Here is a 25,197-nt window from a genome sequence, read left to right as displayed (position 1 = left end):
CAACTCCTTACTGCCCGACAATATGTCTTAGGGTCCCTGTTGAAAACCCCCTTCTGAGACCTTTCACCTGTGGACCAGTTCTCAAACTCTGTCTCTCCTCAAAAACACTACTACGTGCTGGGGACCAAGTGTTGGGGGCATTTTCCTTTCAAATCATCAAATCCTGGTCATTATGATAAAATGAATTTGTTTGTATGAGCAGAGGATAAGAATGAAGGCAAGTTTAGGGGGATGAAATAGGCCTGTTCATCGGGAGGCTGAGAAAAGATGATTAAAATTTCAGACTTCCTAAGCTACCTGATGGGACTCAGGGCCAGCCCAAACAACCTAGCGAGACACCATCTCAAAAAAAAAAAACAAAAAAAAAAAAACAAAAAAAAAAAAAACAGTGAGGAATGGGGAGACACCTTAGGGGGAGATACTTTCATGTTTGACCCTCCGGGTTCAGTCTACAGACACACACACACATACATATACACACCACCACCACAACCACCCAGAAAACACAATCACTTTTATTTTCCTGATTCTTGCTTCCTCCTCTGTCCAGAGAACACAAACAGCACTCTAATCTTCACCACTATGAGCGGGGAGCTAAAGGCCAGAAGAGCAGAGGACGGGATTGTCTTGGACTTTCCTCTCTACCCAGCCTTCCCCCAGGTCAGCTCTTTCTGTGTTTACCTCTCATCTTAATACACACAACTGTATCCACAAACTGCGTTGAGCCGCGGCTCTCCCGTTGAGCAATGACTGCGTCTCTTTTCCTCTTCTAGGACTTCCATGAGGTGGAAGACTTGATAAAGGTTGGTGGAAAGTCTCCAGTTAGAGCCCTGTGATGTGGTCGTTTGTGTTTGAAAGCTCTGGTGTGACATGACCCCATAAAATAACCTCTACCTGTGTACGCACTGTGGTAGAAGCCGCGGTGGTTTCAGGTCAGATGTTAGTATTGTGTCTAACATTCATTGAGTTATAATCATTCCTCACTGGGTAGCTCAGGCTAGCCTTGAACTTGCAATTCTCTTGCCTCTCAGGTACTAGGATTGCAGGTCATACAACCACAGCTGACTCATTTAACTATGAGCAATATGACCTCCACCAAAGGGCAGGAGTAAGATGGAGTGTGTGGGGAAGACAGAAAAGACCTGAAGGAGGCAGTGAGGAGAATAACAGGCATCCTCAGCCCCTTTGGACCAAGCAGGGTTGACTTCCGGCCTGATGAAGGCAGTGTGTTTGCTGAGGATAAAGCAAATCCTAACCACAAACCAGTCCTGAGTCCTGGAATTCCTCGAGCTTTCTAGCTCCTACCTCTGTCTCCCATGTGCTGGTGTCAAAGAAGTGTGCCTAGCTATATTGTTTTATTGCTTTTGAGACGGAACCTCAGGATCCCAGGCTGACTTCACATTTGCTAACTGGCTGAGGCTGACCCTGAACTCTTGATGTTTCTGCCTCTGAATCCTGGTTTTATGGGAACATGCTTAGTTAATGCGGTGCTGGGGACAGACCCAGCTTCTGGCATCTAGACAAACATCTAACAACTTAGTAAGAGTTGGTCCCTGAGGAATTGTGATCTGCTTCACAGGCAGCCATAGGGGACACCCTGGTTCAGGATATCCGGTACTCTCCAGACACCAAAAACCTCATGGTCCGGCTCAGCGATTCTTATGACAGGTAAATGCCGTGTTTAACCATTCACATGCCAGCACCCAGGTGTCCAGCTCTGCTTCCACGTGATCACCAAAGCATGATTTACCACTTCTTTTCTTTTCTATTTTATTTTCAGTCTCCCTAATATAGCTCTGGCTGTCCTGAAAATCACTCTGTAGACCAGGCTGTCTTCAAAATCAAAGAGATCCACTGCCTCTGCCTCCAGAGTGCTACTGAGCTATCTGGGCACAGCTCAGCCTCTTTCCCATTCTGTGAAGGGGGTGATCTGAAAATATTTATTCCGAACCCGTTCTGTTTGTGCTTAAGGTCCTTTCTGGAGACCCTGAGGGTGAACACAGAACCTCTGCCTCGAATGGAAAAGACAGGGAAGGTGAAAGGACTCATTCTCACTCTCAGAGGAGAGCTTGGGGGGCAGACACCCCACTATGACTTCTACTCCCGGTACTTTGCACCATGGGTTGGTGTGGCTGAAGACCCAGTAACAGGTACTCTTCCGGGATGTTCCATGTGGCCAGAGTCATCTTATTCAAAAATCGAAATAAAAGCCCAGAGAGGTTGCACAATAGTGAAAACGTTTTGCTCAGAGCGAGACGAGAGATCAGAGAGGACACTTTGTCAAGACTGATAGTGAGGTATGCGAGTAAACTCTTACTGAGGGGCTCAACTATTGTTTGGAGTTCGTGTGTGTGTGTGTGTGTGTGTGTGTGTGTGGTCTGCCTGTCTGTCTGTCTCTCTGCCTGTGCTCATTAATGTTCAGTTTCCCCAGAGGCCAGCAGAGGGGGACATGGCAGTGTTCTATGATTGTGAGCTGTTCTGTATAGGTTCTGGGAACTGAGCTCTGTCCTCTAGGGGATCACCCAGTGCTCTGAACTGTAGAGCCCTCTCTCCAGTCCCTGGCATCTTCTTTCATGGGGTTCAAGAGAAGAGGCCTTTGGTTACTAAGAACATAATTTGGGAGAGTCTCTTTTGATTGGCGAGTACAGGTTATGTAGGCCCTTCCTCTCTGGGCATAGTGCTTGCAATAATGCATCTAATTTTAATCATAGACACACACAATGATGCATAGGCATGAGAGGGTAATTAGGGGATTCTTCTTAAAACTTCACGTTGAGGGGGCTGGAGAGGTGGCTCAGCAGTTAAGAGCACTGACTGCTCTTCCTGAGGACCCGGGTTCAATTCCCAGCTCTCACATGGCAGTTCACAACTGTCTATAAGTCCATTTCTAGGGGACCCGACACCAGTGGCAAAACACCAGGCACATAAAATTAATAAAAAAAAGTTTGTGTTGAGGACAGTTTGCCTTATTGCACAAGTACCCAAAACAGTCTAGGCAGATTGGCCCATTGCCTATGGCATAGAACTCAGATTGTGTTCTAGGATGTATTTGGATAGAAACAGGGGCACTCTGGGGAGTTTATTGAGGGTATTCCCATTGTTTATAACAGGTATACAATTGCAGCTCTGAGGGGCAAGAAGGTTCGAATCTGTTAACAGCTTGCTAGGTACATTGTTCTGGAGAGGTGTGTGCATAGCCCAGGCTAAGTGGAGTCCTAGGTTGCTAAGTTATTCCCTATGCTTCCTGGCTTCACGGAGACAAGGGAGGGCTACATAGTACTCTTCAGGTGGGGGTGGCTGATAGAGGGCGTTGCTAGGGGAAGCAGGTTCAGGGCTGAGAGGGGCTGGGCAGAGGCTCCAGATGCCAAGAGTCAGGACGCTCTGGACCCTACAGTTAGACTTCGGTGAGGAACAGAACATACCAACTCGAAGCTCAGCATGTAGGCAGAGCTGAAGACTCAGGAACATCCCCTTAGCGGCTGTGTGGTCCAGTGAGCCTCTCCCCAGGGCAGAGGGTCCCGGGTGGCATGCACAAACAACTGGAACAGACACCCAGTACATTTTGTGTGTGTAGAGTTTTCTAGAATGTGAAGGTCCTAGGACCAGGAGGAATGTGCTACTGGGGTGGAGTGGACTGGGGGTCTTGGGACAAGGAAACTAGTATGAATCCCATAATTCTTAATACACTTTTTTGGGAGGGATTTTCCCCCACTACACTTTGCCCCTCAAGATTTTTAGTTACTTTGACGTTTTCTTTTCTCCCTGAGAAAGGGAATCTAGGCCTAGCTTGGCCTCTCTAACTAGCTGAGGATGACCTGGAACTCATGACCCTTCTGTTTCTCCCTGCAAAAGCTCTGATTACAGGTGTCAGTCACAGAACCCTGCAGGATTTTGTTTACATTTTGCTTCTTCATTTTCATATGTAATTTCTGATCAGATTCTAGATGAAATCCTATTTAAAAAAAAAACGGTGACACTTGGGAGGTTAGGGCAGGGAGAAAAGAAGTTCAAGACTAACCTTAGCTATTTTGGATAGCCTGGGCTACACGAGACTGTCTTAAAAAAAGAAAGCAAATAGAGAATGACCCTGCAGTTGAGCGCAGCTTCAGAGAGAGTAGAGATTTGGCAGGCGCCGTGGAAGCAATTACTCATGCATCCTCCCCCTTCCCTCACTCCACGCTCTGCTGGGGCCCCTCGACATGGGACCAGATGATCTAAGGTTCGGTCAGACTGGCTGAGTGGCTGAGTGTGACTGTTGATAGACTTAGAGAAATGTCGCTCCTGTGCTCATATTTGTCATTTCTTTCCAGGGTCTGCCCACACTATTCTTGGCCCCTACTGGTCTGAGGAGCTGGGGAAGAAAGACATGCGAGGTGGGCTTAGCTCTCCCTACCCCTCCTCTCCTTCATTTTGGGTAGTTGGGTGTTGTGCTCGACAAATGGGGTACCATGGAGTCATAGCTCCAGCTCTTGGCTTTTTGAGACAGAGTCCTGCTGTGTAACTGAGGGGGGCCAGGTGTGTGCCCCTGCGCCTGAAGGGCCAGTCCCCCAGGTTCACGGAACAGGAACTCGGCTGAAGGGAGCTACGTCAGCTCATCATCAGAGCAGGGATGTGATCCACAAACATGAGCTCCTCCTGGGGGGAGAACTCGGGCTCCGTGACCTTGATGTGGAGAACAGGTGTTTCTCCTCTGTCTGACTTGCTAAGCGTGGCTCTCCTGGAGGGCTGAGACTGCATCTCTCCTGGGCACCTGGCCTTGCAGTTGCTTTAACTTACTATAAGGAAACAAACTCCATTTGACTTTTCTGAGCTGAAAAGGAGGGGGGATTCTTGTCAGGTGGGGCAGGACCCCCTCTCTACACTTCTTAAACTACCCTTCCTCACTCCCATTCTCTTCGCACATCCTTAAGTGTTCCTGGAGGATGCTTTAGGTGGGACACAGCTGGGGCCATGCAGGAAGTAGCAGACAAGGCCCAGGAAGGGAAGGGCTGGGCACTGTGTGCACATCAGTTATGTGTGGGCCTCTGGGCCTGCAGGAGGATGGGGTAGAAGTGGGAGGCACTATGGACACGTGAGAAATTTATCCTGGAAACTGGCCTGGGAGGAGTTGCGGGTTTGTAACAACAAATCCTTCGCTGTGTTAATCACAGGGAAACACTCTCAATTGGCTCCACTCTGTGTTCTCTTTAAGCCTTTCAGTGTTCCCGCCGAGGAGGAGAACTGGACATTTCCCTGCGACCTGATGGACGAGTTGACCTGAAGGGTGGCGCTGCTATTGTCTTAGAGGGCACGCTGACGGTCTAGAGACTTATGCTGGGCTGTGGCTACGGCTAAACACAAGTGTTTTCTCTACACTACAAAACAAACCAAAAACTAAACCAACAACAAATGTCCAGAGCTGGCTTCAGCCAGTCCACTGACCAGTGCCCTTGACTCTCTCATGAAGAAGAGAAAGGGAAGAGAGTTGATGGAGGCAGGACAGCGTCTCCAGGATGCTTGGCTGATGAAGGGCTCTGCCTGTGTGCATCTTCAGGAACCCCAGCAGGCAGGGAGGCTGCCAATCAAAGTGTGAGAGCCATTGATAAGAATGGGGATGAAATTCAGATTTGGGCCTGGGTAACCGATAGAAGATTTTACAGCTATTTATATATACTTTCAATTTAAAGACAGAGTCTTACTGTACAGCCCTGGTCGGGAAGAAGCTCTCTATGTAAACCAGGCTACCCTCCGGCCGACAGATATCTGCCTGCCTCTGCCTCTCGAGTGCTGGATTGATGATATGTGCCCTCATGCCCAGACTCATACCTTCTAGTACACACATTAACTCTGTGGAAATGCAGATCGAACACTGACGAGAACAGCCTGTGAACTGTCAGGGAGGCCATACTACGGCTGTGGGGAATATGGAGTCACATGACTGTGAACACAGCAAAGGGAAACAGTTTGGGTGGGAAGGTCCAGAGTAATCTCAGTGTCTCAGTACCAATCAGGACAAAACCCAGGAACTTCAAACAGTGGGTGTCTGATTAGATTATGTGATGACTCAAACACTGAGAACGGTGTGACCTCTGGCCATTTGTCCCTCTGTGTCTTGAGAATGGTAACCAAAGTCTTCTCTTGGGGCTGGAGAGAGGGCTCAGAGGTTAAGAGATCTGACTACTCTTCCAGAGGTCCAGCAACCACATGCTGACTGACAACCATCTGTAATGAGATCTGATGCCCCCTTCTGGCCTGCAGGCATACATGCAGGAAGAACACTATGTACATAACAAATAAATCTTTTTTAAAAAAACATTTCTTGTTTAATAAAGTGTGACTTAACATAACTTTGAATTTGGTGAAATCTGTGGTTATGACTCCCCGTGGGTGACTTTGGAGTAGGATTTCCTCCTCAGGTTGACAAGATAATCTTAAACCTGGTGTTTTAAGCACGTGGGAGGGAGAGGCACGAGGATCTGGAGTTCAAGGCGAACTTCAGCAGGGCCAATTATCAGCTAACCTGGGCCACCTGAAACCCTGAATCAAAGAGTGTTTTGTAAAGCTGAATTCACTACGTTAATTATCAACCACTTCAAAAGCTGCAAGCTAGCGTGGTTTGGTGGATTACATCTACAAATCCAGCACTTGTGCTGAGGCAGGAGGATTGTGACTTGAAGGACAGCCTGGGATGCAAAGTCAGATGAACTCACAAAACAGAGCAGAGCAGAGACAAATGCTCACACCCCCAATTCTAGCATGTAAATCCTCAGATCTTACTGGGGACCTAAAACTCAGAGAGTTAGTCTCTCCTCCCACCTTTGTGGCGTTGAACCCTGGTCCAAGCTTCTATGGCAAGGGTGTTCAGTTGTTGAGACATCTCACTGTCCCCTGAATTAACTTTTATAACTCTGCACAGCAAAGCCCGTGACTCCACTGTAGCCTCAGCTAATGGAGAAACTGAGGCAGAGGGCTCACTTAAGCCCTTCTCATCTCTTAAAAACATTACGGTTTCAGGGTCGGGAAAGGGATATCCCTGTGTTATAAAAAAATGTATGCTTAGCATACCTTAGTGCCTGCGCTTAAACCTTCATACACACACACATACACACATATGCACACACGTACATACACGTACATACAAAAACAGACATAAATACACACACACATGCACACACACACCAACATGTAATTTCAGAAACTATATAACCGATACTTCATAAACATGCAGGTGTAGCTCCTGGTTACTGGTGTTCATGAATTTTTTTTTTCTCCCGGGACCATTTAGCAAGATCCAGTAAGGCTGAGGATCAGCAAACACTCAAACATAATTTTTGTATTATTTTGTTTTTGTTGAGGGGGAGATATCCCATTCTGACCCTGGTCTTAACGCAGTTCCCTGTTGCACTCTCCTGACTCCTGGCATCATGGGCCTGTGTCACTGAGTTTGGCTCACAAACTTCCATATGAAATTTGTGAAAACCTGCTGCCAGGTCTGGAGACATAAGCCTGCAATCCCAGCTATTCAGGAAGCTGAGGCAGGAGGATTGCAAGTGGAAGGCCTGCCCAGGCTGCACAGACAGTTCAAGGCCAACATGAACAACACGACGAGATCCTGACTCCATGTAACAGGCAAACAAACTGAATGGCAGAGCCGTTAGCAGTCATGAGTGAGACCTGGGCTCCATCCCAGCCATGTAGGAGGGAACCACATGCCATTAGAGAAGCTTTGTTCCTTCCTAGGCTGATTCATGCTATCTGCTGGGATGAAGGCAATCTACAATGACATCTTCAAAAGGTCGCATAAACAAGCTGAAATGCCGGGAAAAACAACAATGCTACTGATGGAGACACATCCAGAAGATGGCGCTCACTGACAAGTCCTCCTCTTTGTCTTCCAGGCTCTACTATTCGGGTAGATGGGTGATGTGGTGTTCTCCTCTGTATGCTGTGAGTACCATTAGTTAATAAAGAATCTGTCTTGGGCCTGTGCAGGGAATAGAGGTAGGTGGGGAAAACTAAACTGTATGCTGGGAGAAAGGGGGCGGAGTCAGGAGAAGCCATGTAGAGACAGAGACCAGAACTTTGCCTTGTAAGCCACAGCCACGTGACGATACACAGATGAATGAAGATGGGTTAAATTAAGATGTAAAAGTCAATAAGAATCTAGAGCTAATGGGCCAAGTAGTGATTTAATTAATACAGTTTCTGTGTGGTTATTTCGGGACTGAGCAGCCGGGGAACCAACAAGCTGCCTCCCCACCACAGATGTGTGCTGAGCGTGTTACCACTCAAATCATCAAGCAGAGATTTGCTGTGTGCCAGAAGCTCTTTTAGCAGCTAAATAGATTCAAAAGGAGAAAGGGAAGTTAGGTGTGGCGGCATAGGACCTTATTCCCAGAACTAGGGAAGCAGAGGCAAGCGGATCTCCAAATTCAAAGCCAGCCTTAAGATCCAGGCCATAAAACATGCATAGTTAGACCCTGTTTAAAAAAGAAGAGGGTGACTTGATGTTGTTTCCTGCTGATGAAAACCCAATGTTTGCCAGTTTGTAATGGCGCACAATTTAATCCCAGCACTCGGGAGACAGAGGCAGGAAGATATCTGAGCTCAAGGCAAGCATGGTCTATAGAGTTCCAGGACAGCCAGGGCTACACAGGGAAACCCAGTCTCTAAAAATAAGAATGAAACAAAGCAACCACCCCCAAACAAACAAACCAACAAATAACCCAATGTTTACATTTTACCTATCAGACATAGGCAGTAAACTTCCACAGACTATGTAAGTATCCCAGGTTGACCTGGAACTCCCTGTGTAGCTGAGGATGGCTCTGAACCTTTCTTGTCCTCCTGCCTGTTTCCATGTGCTAGGATCACAGATGTGTGCCACCATGTCCTGTTTCAGGCCACTTGGTTTCGATCCAGGGCTTTGTGCATGCTAAGCCAACACTAGCAGCTGAGCTGGATCTGAAGCCTTTTCACCTTCAAAACTGGGACGGAGGCCACGGCTCTACGCACACTAAGTGCTCACTTGCCCAACCCTGAGAGACTCTACAACGGGGATTCAGCGCAAAGACTGAAAAAGTTAGAGGATTGCTGTCTTCAAGGGGAATTATGTTGAATAATTGACTTTGTATCTGGGACCCATTAACTGTGTGCTTGTGTGCACCAGTGAAACATTAACTTTTTGGCTCTTTTTTTCTTTTCTTTTTCTTAACAACAGGAAGTGAAGCAGGCTTCCAGCAAGGCAGACAGAACGGGGAGGAAAATGAAGCTCCCGATTTTCATAGCAGACGCATTCACGGCAACAGCTTTCCGTGGCAATCCTGCTGCCGTCTGCCTCCTGGAAAATGTAAGTACTCGCTTCTCAAGGGCCAGGCCTGCCTGAAATTCTAGATGTGTGTAGAGCCTGTGACTTCTGGAAAAGAAGTGAGGCCACCCTGAGTGTTGGCCACTTTGGCTTGTGATCTTTGTCGTATTTGCTGGTGGTCATGTCTGCAGGTTATGACAGGAATGGCTGCTCCTAGACCCAGTCAGAAGCACAGATTCCCACGTAGGGCAACTGGAGCCCTTAAAGAGGCAGCAGCAGCAGGGACTGGGGCTCGTGCCTGTTATGCTGACGTTCCTAGGGATCAGGCAGGAGGGTCAGCAGTGTGAGGTCAGCCTGGGCTATAGAGGAGGTCCTAGACCAGCTGGGGCGACACGAAGAAACCGACCCATCTTACAAAATCAAAAATAAATAGATATGCAAATAATTATAAAAAGCAGACAGGCTTCTGGATAGCCATCAAAGTTTAGTTTTATACTAAATATGGCTGAAAGTACATTAGTATCTGATTCTAGGGACTCTCTCATGGAGGTTGGGAGAGACCTTTGAGGCAAGTTCTTGATTTCCAACCCTAGCTGACCTTAAATTCCCTATGTAGCCCAAGCTATCCTCAGACTCCATCTGTTTTAGCCTCCTCCATGCCGAGTAGTTACAGGTGTGTGCCACCACGCCTGCCTTTACCGTTTCCTATACCACACTTACTACTGCCTGTAACTCCAGGGGATGTGATACTCTTCCGACCCCAGGAGCTCTGCACTCGTGTGTACAAATCCAGACACAGGCAGATTCATTCTCTCTCTTTTTCTCTCTCTCTCTTTCTCTTGACCTCCAAAGGCTCTACACTCAAGTGTACTGGCAGACAGACAGATACAAACACACACACACACACACACACACACACACACAGACACACACACTCTCAAAGTAATCATCAAAAGATTTTTAAAAATCTTTTTAGGATCAAAAAAATAAGGCACTTGCAATAAATTCAGTAGAAACTAGAAGGAATTGATCTCCAGTACCTAGAAAAGTTAGGTTGCCAAAAATCTTCATCGTATAAATAGTTCTTTTGCATGAGAGTGGTGGCTCAGCAGGTATAGTTCCTTGGCACCAAGTCCAAAGACCAGAGTTCAATCCCTGGGAGTCCCAATGTGGAAGCAGAAATCTCCCCCAGCACGTGGACCTCTGACCTCACAAGTGTGCTGTGACAGACACATGCCTCCCCAGATAAATGAACTAGTTGAATTTATATTAGAAATTTATAGGCTTTTGTCAGGCATTGGGGGCACATGCCTATAATCTCAGCACTTGGGAGGCAGAGGTAGGAGGATCTCTGTGAGTTGGAGGCCAGCCTAGTCTACAAGGGCTAGTTCCAGGACAGTTAGGACTGTTACACAGAGAAACTCTGTCTGGAAACAAACAAACAAAAAGAAGAACTATATCTGGTGCCCTCTTCTGGTGTGCAGGCATACATGCAGGCAAAATGCTGTATACATAATAAATAAATCTTAAAAAAATAAAAATAAAAATGTAAATTTAGAGGAAAAACAGTAGGTGGTGACACATACCTAAAAATCTCTTCACTTAGGAGACTGAGGAAGAGGATTTGAGTTTACGTGTATGGAGATAACCTGGGCTACATAGTGAGTCGCAGGACAGCTTGGGCCCTATAAGACCCTGTCTCAAGAAAAGCATAAAGCAAACAAGGCCTGAATGTGCAGTAGCCCCAATCCTAGCTTCTCAAGAGGCTGAGGTAGAAGAATGACAAATTGAAGACCCCCCTGGGCATCTTAGAACTTGTCTACAAAGAAAAAGCAATTAATCAGTCAATTGATTAGAAATGGCCACAGCATAGTGATAGAGCTGCTTGCCCACCACGTATGAAGCCCTGGGGTTAATTCCCTGCACGTGGAAAAGTAAATAAAAAAGAGCACAAGATCTTTTCCTTGATAACAAACTGACACAGAGGAACCTGGCCCCACGCTCTGGATTTCCACTCCTGTAGCCTTTTGCACACTTGTGATTCTCCATAGGAGCTGGACGCCAGGGTATCTGGAAAACTGTCTGCACAAACATGCCTCCCAATCCTCGGATGTAACTAGAATTTCATAACTCGAGGGTAAACCGCCCTGTTAACTAATGGTAGTTGGTCGAGCAAGGAAGTCTGAGTTGTGCTTCTAGAGTCTCCATAACTTGTTGTTCCTAATTAAGGCGCTGGCTGAAGACGCCCATCAACAGATCGCAAGGGAAATGAACCTCTCCGAAACGGCTTTCGTCAGGAAACTGCAACCAAGCGACAACTTCACACAAAGTAAATGCACACTTTTCGTAGGTTCCTGGGTGGCCGTGGAAGCCGAGTCTCAGGAGGGAGGTTTAAGGAGATGTTTATATGTTGTCTGCTGGCAGATAACTAGTGTGGGTTTTAGCTCATCTAGGAGAAGCTGTGTTGAAGTTCAGTCTCAGTTTATAATTTAAGGTTTCCTGAGGTCATATATTGGAAAAAAATGGGTCCCCGGGGTAGCATATTGGTAGGTGGGTCTTGATGGGAGACAGTGGAGTAATGGCATCTCTGTGAGGGCGGGTTGGTATCTCAGGAGTGGGCTTCTGGCACACGGGTGTTTGGCGCCCTCGTGTGTCGATGCGGTGACAGGACGCTCAGTAGGTGGCAGTCCCTAGACCTTCAACCTCCAAGCCATGGGTCTATTACAGATAGTTCCTAAAAGATTCACCCATCACGTAGAGTTCGGCTATAGCACCCCAAATGGACTAAGAGGGTGTTGGAGAATCTACTGTCTCGGCTCCAAACCTAGCCGCGGGGAGCCTGTGGATGTCTGTCCAGTCTGCGTTTGTCCTTTGCCAACAGTTTGCTGTTAACCACACCAGTGAGAGACTTAGAAAATGCCAGAAGCTTAAGGCTTGCCTCTGTGGGTTAACTTGTGTCTCTTTGGCTCTCCCTTCTCTGAAGGTTCCTGCTTTGGGCTGAGGTGGTTTACACCAGAGAGTGAGGTTCCTCTGTGTGGTCACGCCACCCTGGCCTCTGCGGCTGTGCTGTTTCACAAGATAAGTAATGTGAATTTTATTTTATGTATGCTTGTATGTATGCATGTATATATGTTGGTTCTGGCTTTTTTCCCCTGAGCTAGGTAGTCCTGGCTGTCTTGGAACTCACTCTGTAGACCAGGCTGGTCACAAACAGAGATCCTCTTGCCTCTACCTCCCAGTGCTGTGATTAAAGTGTGTGTCCCCACAGCAGGCTCCCATATGTATTTTTTTTTTGAGATAGTTATTTATGTATTCCCGGCTTGCCTTGGGTTCTCTGTGTAACTATGGAGGATTCTGTGCTCTTGATCTTCCTGCCTTCATATTCCAGTGCTAGGATCCCACGTACGCACCACCAGCACTCTAGAGGTAGGAGCAGGTGGCTCTTTGTGAGTTCAAAACCAGCCTGGCATACATAGGAAGTTCCAGGCTCATGGGGGTTCCATAGTTAAGATCTTGCCTTGAAAAATAAAATAAAATAGAAAATCTTTTAAAAAACATTTAAAAATAGGCTGATACTATAGCTCAGTGTTAGGTCACTTCCCCTGAATCTGTGTGGTGTTAGACTCAGTCCCTAGCACTGGGGTTAGGGAAGTCCCCTGTACCGAGCTTATTTTCCTGATTCTTGCTTGATTCATCCTCTGTCCAGAGAACACAAACAGCACTCTAACCTTCACCACTATGAGCGGGGAGCTAAAGGCCAGAAGAGCAGAGGACGGGATTGTCTTGGACTTTCCTCTCTACCCAGCCTTCCCCCAGGTCAGCTCTTTCTGTGTTTACCTCTCATCTTAATACACACAACTGTATCCACAAACTGCGTTGAGCCGCGGCTCTCCCGTTGAGCAATGACCGCAATGACCACATCTCTTTTCCTCTTCTAGGACTTCCATGAGGTGGAAGACTTGATAAAGGTTGGTGGAAAGTCTCCAGTTAGAGTCTGCGATGTGGTCGTTTGTGTTTGAAAGCTCTGGTGTGATGTCACTTACTGCTCTAATTGGCGGGGTGAGCCTGGGAGAGCAGGGCCTAAAAATGAGGTGGACTAAAGTCTCAGGCAATAGCCAACTTTTGTTTTGGTTTGGTTTTTGAGATAGGCTTCCTCTGTGTAACTTTGGAGCCTGTCCTGGAACTCGCTCTGTAGACAAGGCTGGCCTCAAACCAGAGATCCACCAGTCTGCCTCCCTCGTGCTGGGATTAAAGGCATGTACCACCACTGCCTGGCAATTCTGTGTTTTGAAGAAACTGAGGTCACAAGACTCTTGTCTTGTTTTCTTGGAGTATTCACACAAGCACTCAGAATTCCCCTCACACGACTCCATTCTTGGACTGTGTTCCAACATAATGGGATCCCAAATTGGGTGGCCTACCAGTTGGAGGCATTGCAGTGGAAGCCTAGGTGATTTCAGATTAGAATGTTAGTATTGTGTTTATTTGGTAAGACTGATCACTTCCATTGAATTGTAATGACTGTGTAGCCCAGGCTAGCCTTAAACTTGCAATTCTCTTGCCTATCAAGTGCTGGCTGGGATTACATGTTCATGCCATCACACCCAACTCATTTAACCTCCATAGAGGGGCAGGAGTAAGAAAGAGTGTTTGGAGAGAGAGAGAGGAGAGAGGAGAGAGAGAGAGAGAGAGAGAGAGAGAGAGAGAACTGGAGGAGGCAATGAAGACAGTATCAGGCACCCTCAGCCCCCTTGAACAATGAAAGGTTGAATTTCTGTTTACTGCAGCAGGAAGGAGAAATCAGCCTGGGGGGCTGTGCCCATCCAAGTTCAAGTAGGAGAGATGGGAATTTTCTTCTTCTAAAAATCATTTACAAGTTCATACCTGTGTAGAGCAAATTTAGTCTTTTTTACTCCCCTAACCCTCCTCCCTCTCCCACTGAAACACTTCTTCCCAACCATTTCCCTACCTCTCACACCTGTGTGTGTCCCTGTGCATGTGTGTCTCTGTGTGTGTCTATCTGTGTATGTGTCTGTGGATACGTGTGTGTCTCTGTGTGTGTCTATATGTCTCTGCATGTCTCTGTGTCTGTCTGTGTATCTGTGTGTGTGTGTGTGTTTCCCAATGAGTTTAAAAAGAGTTCCTTACTGGTTGGTAGTGGGTGTTATTTACTGGAATCTGGGCAATGGGTATGACCACTGACAAAATGACACCCCTTCTTCAGTTGCTGTTATCTGCCAATAGTCAGTCAGGGAAGCTGTGGACCTCATGAGCTCCTCCCTCATCCATGATGAAATGTTGACCAGTCTGATGTTGTGCTGATAGCCATAGCTGCTGTGATTTCATGAGCCCACGAGTACAGTGGCCATATCATGTCTAGACACACAGACACAGATAGACACACACATACACACATCTGCAACACTCTTCCCACCTCCCCCTCATTGTGCTCTCTGAGCCTTCAGAGCAGATAATAATAGATGTCCCAGTTAGGGCCAAACCCTCAAAAGCCACTGACCGGCAGCTTTGGACCAGTGAACGAGTCCCTGCATTAACCACTACTTACTGTGAACCTAAGCTCCTCTGACAAAGGCTGAGAACAGCACAACGCTAACCTATAGATATAAACACAGTACTCAGAAGGTTGTGGCACTCATGGCCATTTACCAAAACCACAGCAGTAGGTCCCCTCTTAGGGGGACCTTCCCAGCCCCATATGGACACTTAACACGGTGCACAGTGTGAGACATGAGCTCCATCCTGCAAGAAGGCCTGTGGGTCTATAGGATGTGAGCCCTGCCTTGAAAAACAAAAGCACAGATTGTGGGGCTTGTACTCGGGTCCTCATGATTGCAAAGCAGGCACTTTGCCCACTGAGCTCTCTCCGGCTTGATCATGAACCTCTCATTGTTTTGCATGGTCTGTGCGGTGCCATGGCTCCATGCCTGCTAGGCAGGAGGTTGGAGATGAGAGGACGGCTTGAAGGAGTGTGTTCTCTCCTGCCATTTGAGTCTGGGTGACTGAAGTCAGGTTATGAAGCCTGGCAGCGAGCACCTTTACTCATCGAGCCATCTTGCTGGCCCTCTGAGGCATGCTCGATCTGTTCCACAGACAGCCATAGGTGACACCGTGGTCCAGGATATCCAGTACTCTCCAGATACCCGAAAACTCCTGCTCCGGCTCAGCGATTCTTATGACAGGTAAATGCCGTGTTTAACCATTCACATGCCAGCACCCAGATTCCCAGCTCTGCTTCAGTCAGGCTGTGTTGTCTCCAGTACATGACTGACCTTTCTTTTGAGACAGGGTCTCCCTATATAGCTCTGGTTGTCCTGGAAATTGCTCTGTAGACCAGACCGACCTTAAACTCACAGAGATCCACCTGCCTCTGCTACCAGAGTGAGATTACAGGCATCTACCATCATGCCTGTCCAACCACTTTCTTTTCCTAGGTAGATGTCAGAGGCAGGCTCTCCCTTCCCTCTGCTGAGCCATCTGGGCACAGCTCAGCCTCTTTCCCATTCTGTGAAGGGGGTGATCTGAAAATATTTATTCCGAACCCGTTCTGTTTGTGCTCAAGGTCCTTTCTGGAGACCCTGAGGGTGAACACAGAACCTCTGCCTCGAATAGAAAAGACAGGGAAGGTGAAAGGACTCATTCTCACTCTCAAAGGAGAGCCTGGGGGGCAGACACCCCACTATGACTTCTACTCCCGGTACTTTGCACCATGGATTGGTTTGCCTGAAGACCCGGTAACAGGTACTCTTCATTTACTATCAGAGGTGACTTAACCAGGGAAGGGGAGGAATACAAAGAGCTACACACTGTGAGCGCTTGGTGCTGAGATGCCACAGCATCCAGAACCACCTGAGAGGTGGGGTTCTGGGCACAACTCTGAGGGGTTACCTTGACTATGTTCATCAAGTGGGCAGGCCTATTTTAATTTAATTCCCCAACTGGGATCCTGGCGGGGAGCGGCTAAGCAGCAGCTGTAGGCATCGCTCTCTCGTGACAGAGACATGTGACTGTGTGATGTGTGACCCTGTGACGTGTGAGGTGAGCAGCTGAAGGGCCAGGCCTTGACCCGCGAGCAAAAATAAACTCTTGACTTCTTACTTGCTTCTGCCACAGTATTTTATCCCAGCGTCAGGGGAAGAAACGAAAACAAAAGCCTTCGTGTGACATTAGACGCCTTGCTTTGATTTGGTTTTCTGAAATGGGGTTTCAGGTAACCTGGGCTGGTCTCCAACTCAGCATGAGGATGACTTTGACCTCCTGCCATTCTAGCCTCTACCTTCCAAACGCTGGATCACAGACGCCTGCCATCCTGCCCACTGAGTGGCTGGGGCTGCCTCTGTTCTTCATCTTCCTTTCACTCTCCCTCTACCCTTTCACTGAAATCTTCTGTGTATAGACACTCTAAAGAAGGAGGCTCAGCTGGACAGTGGTGGTGCTTGTGTTTAATCCCAGCACTTGGGAAGCAGAGGCAGGAGGATCTCTGTGAGTTTGAACCCAGCCTGGTCTACAGAACGAGTTCCAGTTCTCCAAAGCTACAGAGAAACGCTGTCTCAAAAAAACAAAATATATAAATAAATAAATGAAAAGAAGGAGGCTCTGTAGGCCTCCTTCCTTGTTCTTATCACCTGGACAGGTGACAACCCCTAGAAGCCTCAATCCCTCATCTGTGTGATGTGACTGGTACCTCAGAGGGTTAGGTCAGCACGACACATGCCCAGGGGGAAGTACAGTGCCTGGCACAGGTAAATGCCCAACGAACATAAACTATGCTCAGTCTCCACCTCTTTTTAACTTGCTCCTCCTTCTCCTCTCCTAGCACTGGGGATTAGACCCAGAGTCACTTTGCTTGCTAGGGAACCGCTCTGCTACAGAGTTACCTCCACAGACTTTGCTTGCTAGACAAGCGCTCTGCTACAGAGTTACCTCCACAGACTTTGCTTGCTAGACAAGCGCTCAGCTACAGAGTTAGACTTACACCTTCCACTAGCAGAGCACCTGCGCCAACATGTGTAGAACTTATACCAGCTGGAAGCAGAAGAACTACACCAAAGAAGGGCAGGAAGGTCACACCCTGTATTTACACGTTCTTTGAGAATAGTCATCTATGCAGCCAAGGATGGGGGTGCTCGATGGAGAGGTCTGCTGGGGGAAAGGAGGTTCTGAGATGAAAGGCAAAGGCTCCAAATGCTAGGAGCCATGATGGCTCTGGAATCTTCATTGAGTTCTCTGAGAAAAACAAAATGCAGGAACACTAAGTTCAGCAACGTATTGTGTAAAACTCGGGAAAATGCCGGCCTGGAGCATCCATGAAGTCCACTGAGTCTCTCCCCACTTATATTATGGTTTCTATTGCTGTGATAAAACGCCATGACCGAAAGCAAATAGGGAAGGAAAGGGTTTATTCGGCTCACACTTCCACAGTGTAATCCATCACTGAAGGAGGTCAGGACAGGAATTCAAACAGGGCAGTAACCTGGAGGCAGGAGCTGATGCAGAGGACATGGAGGGGAGCTGCTATGGGCTTGCTCCTCATGGCTTCCTCAGCCTGCTTTCTTATAGAACCCAGGACCACCAGCTCAGGGACAGCACCACTCACAATGGCCTGGGCCCTCCCCCGTCAATCACTAATTGAGAAAATCCCTTACAGCCAGATCTTGTGGAGGCTTTTTCTCCATTGAGGTTCTCTCTGGTGGCTCTAGCTTGTGTCGAGTTGTCATAAACTTGCCAGCATACCATGGCTGCATGCATGCACACAGCTGCTTCTGCGAGACTGACAAGCAATGCACTTTGTGTGTATTCTTTTCTGGAAGGTGAAGGTCTTTGTATTAGCTAGGGTAGAGTGGGACTGAGGGGCCCTAGGACTTGGAGCGTTCAGTGCCCAGTCCTGGGTAAAGCATCCCATAATGCCCAGTAAGTTTGCCTGTGCGTGAGAAGAGAGAAGTTCCTTTTCTTTTTTTCCTTCCTGAAGACTTTCAGCCAGTTATAAATAAGTTACAGCTTTTTTACTTTCTTTTCCCCACCTTCCATTTTTCAAGACAGGTTTCATGTAGCCCAGCTTAATCTCAGACTCCCTGTGTAGCTTATAAATCCTCAAAATAGGCTCCAAGAATCTTGATGTAGGACTACAGGCCTTCACTACTATGCCTGGCATGACTATATATACATTTTTTTTTTTTGAGACAGGGTTTCTCTGTACAACAGCATTGGCTGTCCTGGAACTCACTCTGTAGACCAGGCTGTCCTCGAACTCACAGAGATCCACCTGCCTCTGCCTCCTGAGTGCTGGGATTAAAGGCGTGCACCACCACCGCTTGGCCACGACTTTATATTTTGTTTGTTTTCATATGTAGTCTCTGACCTACTTCTAGGGTACAATCAAACAACTAACTAAGGAGCTAATCTTGGTCTATAGAAAGCTTGCCCAGCGCACCAAACAACAGGAAACCCTGGTGAAAGGAACACTCTTTTTGTCCACAAGGCCTACAAGGCTGACCCTGTGTCTGACTTCCTTTGCTACCGCATGTGCTGTAGAAGGAAGACGCTATGTTCCCTGAAAATTATAGAAAGATGTATACGAAGGTCTTGAATTTCCTATCGAGAGCTGACAATGCTCCCAGAGAGGTGACTGAGTTGTTAAGAGCGGATGCTGCTCTCACAGAGGACCCGAGTTCAATTCCCAAAGTTCATGTTAGGTGGCTCCCCACTGCCTCTACCTCCAGCTCCAGGGGAAAGAACTGACAAGGAGTGGTAGGGCCAAATGAAAGACCAAAGCCAGGTATGGTAATACACACCTGTAATCCCAGCCCTTGGGAAGCAGAGGCAGAAGGATCAAGAGTTCAAGAGCAGCCTCAGCTACATAGAGAATTCCAGCCAGCCTGAGCTCTACGGAACCAGTGTCTAAAAACAAGCAAGCAAATCCCTAGAGTCTAATCCTCCAGAAACAGTAAGACATAGTTGGTAGACAAGTTGGGAAAGCCGATTCCTAAACCCTGTCTTCCTATCCTTACTGCACACTCTGCTATGGCCCGGCCCGCTTGACTTTAGGATTAGATCATCTAAGGTTTAGTCGAACTGGCTAGGTGATTTATCACTTAACACAATGGGGACACATGCTTCCCTATTCTTTGCCTGTTCTCATAGCGTCTTACTTTTCAGGAGCTGCGCACACCGTTCTGAGCAGTTACTGGTCCCAGCAGCTTGGGAAGAGAGAGATGCGAGGTAGGATGGTCGCTTCCCTCTCTCCTCCTCGTTGGGTGCCTGGTGTTAAACTCAGGGCTTTGCAAATACATAGAGTCATAGTCCCATCCCTTAACTATTTGGGACAGGGTCTTGCTACGTAGACTAGGCTGGCCTCCAGTTTGCACAGACCCCCTAAGGGTTGGGATTGCATAATACTATGCCCAGCGCAAATTCCTCATTGGCCTCATTTTGGCCACTATCTATTCTCACGAGCACTAGCTCCTTAAAAATGTAATAAGAGCTGAACTGGTTGGTGGTGGTGCACGCCTTTAATCCCAGAGGCAGAGACAGTCAGATATCTGAGTTTGAGACCAGCTTGGCCTATGGAGTTAGTTCCTGGACAGCCAGGGTTACACAGGAAAACCCTGTCTCAATAAATAAATAAATAAATAAATAAATAAATAAATAAATGGCAGATCTTCTATTATCCCTCATGTGAAATATTCCTGAATCTTCTTCCCTTCAGCGGCCCCTCCACTCCCAGCCCTCTCCAGCCCTGCTTCCCCAAACACAGGTATTTCTAATACAGTAAGCACGCTTGATGCGTGCAGTTAGCTTGCTAAGTAACTCCTGAGATCGACGATCCCTTTTCTCTATCCCGGGTGAGTATAATGTCTTCCTGAACTCCTAGAAATCTGAGGTCATGCCTTTTGTGGTCCTGGCACATACAATTGTTTTAATATGTTATGAGAAAACAAACTCTCTCTGTTTAATTCAGAGCTGAGGTGGGCTCACTAAAAGGCCCAGGAAGGAAAGGACTGGGTAGCAAGCGCACATCAGTTGCATGTGTGCCTGTGTCTGCAGGAGAATGGTGGGAGGCACTATGGACACCTGAGAAATTTATTCTGGAAACTGGCCTGGGAGGAGTTGCGGGTTTGTAACAACAAATCCTTCGCTGTGTTAATCACAGGGAAACACTCTCAATTGGCTCCACTCTGTGTTCTCTTTAAGCCTTTCAGTGTTCCCGCCGAGGAGGAGAACTGGACATTTCCCTGCGACCTGATGGACGAGTTGACCTGAAGGGTGGCGCTGCTATTGTCTTAGAGGGCACGCTGACGGTCTAGAGACTTATGCTGGGCTGTGGCCACGGCTAAACACAAGTGTTTTCTCACTACCAATAAAACCAAAGCAAACCAACAACAAATGTCCAGAGCTGGCTTCAGCCAGTCCACTGACCAGTGCCCTCGACGGTGGAGAACAGAAAGGGAAGCCATTTGATGGAGGCAGGACAGCGTCTCCAGACTCCTTAGCTGATCAAGGACTCTGCCTGTGTGCATCTTCAGGAACCCCCAGCAGGCAGCGAGGCTGCCAATCAAAGAGAGGTCCAGTCAGGCGGTGGCGGCACGCGCCTTTAATCCCAGCATTTGGGAGGCAGAGGCAGGACAGCCAGAGCCACACACAGAGAAACCCTGACTTGAAAAACCAGAAAAAGAAAAAGCCATCCATTGATAAGGAGCTAGGTGAGGCCATTTAAATTTAGGCACAGGTACCTAAACAGAGTATCTCATAGACATTCAGAAGAATTCAGAAGAGTTAATAGCTCCGTGGAAAAGCAGTGTTGCTAAAAATCCTTTCCCTGTCGTCCACATAAACATTTCCTCCCCATTCCCTAAGTTTCCAAAGATAAACTGAGGTACAACGCCATCATTCTCCCAGGGCACCAGTGAGCTGTTGGCATTACTTCCAGAGCATAAGCGAGGGGTTACTTACAGAGTGTGGGTGTGGCCTCCTGAAACGTGACCCCGGAAAAGGCTTTGTCCGGCGATGACAATGACTGTCCTGTAGCGGCAGAGATGGAATCCCCCGGGCCTCAGTCTTTGCTGGCCTGTATCTCCCAGCCCCTTGCTGGGGCCCTTTGCGAGTGGGAGGGAGAGGCTAGATCCTCAGGTGAGGGTCATGTGACCTCCCCAGCCCTGCTGGGAGGAGAGGGAACAGTTCACTAGCCCAGCTGGGATGAGCCTTTGCAAGTGGGCACAGCTGAGCTCCTGAAGATTGCAGTTGCTGGCTCAGAGTATCATCCTGAGAAACGCGCAGGAAAACATCTCACGATGTAACCGTGCTAGGAAAGGAAACGCGGGGAGACGGAGAACTGTTAGGGAGGTTGGCCTATGATTGGTGGGGTGTTTGGATTTGTGTGGGCTGTGAGGGTAGCAAAATGGAACAGTTCATTTTGGGGGACAATGTAAAGGAATTTCAGTGTAGCTAAAAACACACACACACACACAAAAAAAATAACAAAAAAAAACCCCAATGATTTTGGGGCTAGCAAGACGGCTGAGTGAATGAAGCGCTTGTCATCAAGGCTGACAATCTGAATTTGACTTCTGGGACCCAGAAATAGAAAGAGAACACACTCTGCACGTTTTCCTCCGACTCACATACACATAGGTGCTGTAGTGTGCACACACACACACACACACATACACGTGCATATACAAAATAAGCAAATAAATGTAATAAAAACAATTTTCTCCATCTTTTTGTCAGGCAAAACTCAGAAAATGAATAGAAGAAAGGATGTATTAGGTGGACTTGGGGCCTGATGGGTAAAAGACTTGCCTGGCAAGCATTATGGTCAAGTTTGGGTCCCTGTAATCCACGTGAAAGATGGATGCAGTGAAGAGCTGCTGTACTCCCAATATACCTCAGTTAGGATGGGCGAATCCACCCCTACCCTTATTCTTCCATCCCCACTGTCTCCTCCACCTACCTAGAAACTCACAGACCAACTGTACACATATACACAGCACAGTGACAAACACTTAGAGTGACTCGGCCTCAAGCAAGGTAGGAAGTGAGAACTAGGAGAACGGGGATTTGCTACCATCCTGCCAGGCACCACAGCACACACCTGTAAAGCTGGCACTAGTGAGGGGAAGGCAGGAGGATCAGAATTTCAAGGCCAGCAGCAGCTATCTCTCTAGCCAATGAATCAGAAGCCGGCATGAGTTCTCTGAGATCCTGCTTCAAAAACCCAAAACTACAGCAAACCTGTTAGACTCTATAGAAAGGACTTGGGAACCCCAGCAATTGTAAGTTGGGTTCCCTGAGCAGGGGTCCTCCATCAGCATCAGGACCATATGGAAACTTGCTAGAAAAGCAAAATCACCAGCCCTCTTCTGGACCACCTGTGTCTGGAGCTCTGGGGACTAGGGCTGGTACTTTGAGCTTTAACAATCCATCCCTCCAGGTGATGGGTTAGTGTGAAACCTGCCCTGGACTCGGGCTTCCAGATGTGGCGGCCCTTTCCTTTACTCTCTGGACAATCGCCTAAGAGGCTTGACGGCATTTAAAGGCGACAACTCAGAAGCTCCCCGTCTGTACCAATGCACTTGCTGCTTAACAGTGCACATTTGCATGGGTTGGCTTTGTGTGAGGGTCCGGCCCTGTCCGGCAGAGAAAAATTAGCTGTGCTCAGGTGGGAGCTGTTCCTAATGTGCTAGTAGCAAACAGATTAGTTAATCAGCCATGATTTATTCATGACGAATTAATTATGCCTGGTTGTGCACTTCTGATAGCTAAATGGAGCTGTAAAGGCGTTATTTTATTAATTGTCCTGGTGCTAATTGCAGACACAGAAGGATCACTAATTAAGCATGCAAGCTGTATGCACTACAAGTTGGGTTGCTGAGGCCACAAAAAACAAACAAAACAACTCACCATTTTTTTTAAAAGGGGTAACCAAAACAAACTTTATTTTGTGCAACATTGAAGAGTTCTCTTGGCTTTATTAATTAATCACAGGATTGCCTTTCAGCAGGAATTGGCTCCATACATCAACGTACAGTGCTCTCTGGTTAGTCCTTGTTAAGGTCCACGTTGTTTGGTCACGTGTTACTGTCTGTTTATACTTCCTTCTGTTGGTGATGATTTCCCTGGTTTGCAGTTTGGGGCTTTGCATGAAATTGGCATGAACAAGGGGCTGGAGAGATGGCTCCAGTGGTTAAGAGCGTATCTGTGCAATCCTGAGAAATGGGATTTAGATCCCAGCACTCATGTAACAGACTGGGGGGGGGGTCCCAGAAATAACTGTAACTCCAGCTCTGAGGGATCCAGCATGCCCTTCTGGCCTCTGCCTGCATGGGGATGCGCAACCCCACGTGTACACAGACACATAACTAAGTAAAAATCAATCTTGAAGAAGCCATACGCTTGTCTTTTCTAGACTCTCACACGCTTTACCGAGGTACTACCCCTTAGAATGGAATTACCGAGCAGTGGCTTTAACATAACAGTGTAATAGAGACACTGTCAAGTGGCTCCCTAAGGTAGGTGAAAGGGCTGGATATATGTATGTAGCTCAGTTGTTGGAGGGCTGTAGCACGAATTCTAATTGGTGTTAATAATAAAAACCTGGAGTCAGATATCAGGGGGTAAGAGCTGAGAGATCAAAGAATCAGTGCAGCTAGCCACTAGAGAGACCTTTTACCTCTACCAAATCCTCAGACTGAAGGGGCGATCCCGTCTTTATCAGTCCCCAGACTGCATCCTCAGACCGCATCCTCAGACTGCATCCTCAGACTGCATCCTCAGACTGCATCCTCAGATGCATCCTCAGACTGCATCCTCAGACTGCATCCTCAGACTGCATCCTCAGATGCATCCTCAGACTGTATCCTCACATTGCATCCTCAGACTGCATCCTCAGACTGCATTCTCAGATGCATCCTCAGACTGTATCCTCAGACTGCATCCTCAGACTGCATCCTCAGATGCATCCTCAGACTGTATCCTCACATTGCATCCTCAGACTGCATCCTCAGACTGTATCCTCAGACTGTATCCTCAGACTGTATCCTCAGACTGCATCCTCAGACTGCATCCTCAGACTGCATCCTCTGACTGCATCCTCAGACTGCATCCTCAGACTGCATCCTCAGACTGTGTCCTCAGACTGCGTCCTCAGACTGCATCCTCAGACTGCATCCTCAGACTGTATCCTCAGACTGCATCCTCAGACTGCATCCTCAGATGCATCCTCAGATGCATCCTCAGACTGCACCCTCAGACTGTATCCTCAGATGCATCCTCAGACTGCATCCTCAGATGCATCCTCAGACTGCATCCTCAGACTGTATCCTCAGACTGTATCCTCAGACTGTATCCTCAGACAGCATCCTCAGACTGCAACCTCAGACTGCATCCTCAGACTGCATCCTCAGACTGCATCCTCAGACTGCATCCTCAGACTGCATCCTCAGACTGCATCCTCAGACTGTATCCTCAGACTGTCCCCTCCCACCTCATATTCCTCTCTCCACCCAGCCATATCACTCCTGTTTCCACCTCCCTAGTGCTGGGATTAAAGGCGTGTGACTCCCAAGTGCTGGGACCATCTTTGTGTGAGCTCTGTTCTCTTTTAGACAGATTCTATCTCGTGTAGGCCAGAGTGGCCTTAAACTAACAGAGATCCCTCTGCCTCTGTCTTCAGAGTCCTGGGATTAAAGGTGTGAGCCACCTTTCCCTGTCCTCTAGTGGTTTATTTTAGCTCTATACTTTGATTTTCAGGGGAGCTTTACTTGTTAAAACACAAACAAAATATCACCACAGAGGACCTGCTTAGCATGCACAAAACCCTGTGTTACGACCCCAGTACCACACTCAAAACTGATGTGGTGCACCTCTGTTATCCCAGCCCTCAGGTAGCTAAGGCA

General features: G+C 47.7%; 2 protein-coding genes across 4 annotated transcripts in view; both read left to right on the top strand.

The window, feature by feature from the left end:
- LOC121450813 (phenazine biosynthesis-like domain-containing protein 2) overlaps positions 1-6,200 on the top strand; it is a 29,377-nt gene extending 23,177 nt beyond the window's left edge. For all 3 annotated transcript variants that reach the window (XM_041656123.1, XM_041656121.1, XM_041656122.1), the window contains 6 exons: positions 551-660; positions 774-803; positions 1,580-1,668; positions 1,972-2,150; positions 4,311-4,373; positions 5,192-6,200. In XM_041656123.1, the coding sequence (XP_041512057.1) occupies positions 551-660; positions 774-803; positions 1,580-1,668; positions 1,972-2,150; positions 4,311-4,373; positions 5,192-5,304 (584 nt within the window). In that variant the 3' untranslated portion in view covers positions 5,305-6,200. The remainder of the gene's footprint in view (positions 1-550; positions 661-773; positions 804-1,579; positions 1,669-1,971; positions 2,151-4,310; positions 4,374-5,191) is intronic.
- Positions 6,201-8,977: 2,777 nt separating this feature from the next.
- LOC121450920 (phenazine biosynthesis-like domain-containing protein 1) lies at positions 8,978-20,859 on the top strand. Its single transcript, XM_041656307.1, has 10 exons — positions 8,978-9,060; positions 9,200-9,328; positions 11,516-11,615; positions 12,270-12,368; positions 12,993-13,102; positions 13,225-13,254; positions 15,398-15,486; positions 15,867-16,045; positions 19,460-19,522; positions 20,495-20,859. The coding sequence occupies exons 2-10, from the start codon at positions 9,245-9,247 to the stop codon at positions 20,605-20,607; spliced, it is 867 nt and encodes a 288-aa protein (XP_041512241.1). The 5' UTR covers positions 8,978-9,060; positions 9,200-9,244; the 3' UTR covers positions 20,608-20,859.
- Positions 20,860-25,197: the final 4,338 nt, after the last annotated feature.

This window comes from Microtus oregoni, unplaced genomic scaffold, assembly GCF_018167655.1.
Source record: "Microtus oregoni isolate MIOR12 unplaced genomic scaffold, Mior012 000007F_ref0000211, whole genome shotgun sequence".
Classification (NCBI taxonomy): Eukaryota; Metazoa; Chordata; class Mammalia; order Rodentia; family Cricetidae; genus Microtus; species Microtus oregoni.
The sequence above is the reverse complement of the archived record's forward strand: the minus strand, read 5'-3'. Positions and strand labels throughout refer to the sequence as shown.

Excerpts from the sequence above, each read along its gene's own strand:
- LOC121450920 (XM_041656307.1), top strand. The coding sequence starts at position 9,245 with ATGAAGCTCCCGATTTTCATAGCAGACGCATTCACGGCAACAGCTTTC. Across the intron at positions 13,103-13,224 it reads TCTACCCAGCCTTCCCCCAG|GACTTCCATGAGGTGGAAGA; the intron begins GTCAGCTCTTTC and ends TTCCTCTTCTAG. Across the intron at positions 13,255-15,397 it reads AGGTGGAAGACTTGATAAAG|ACAGCCATAGGTGACACCGT; the intron begins GTTGGTGGAAAG and ends TCTGTTCCACAG.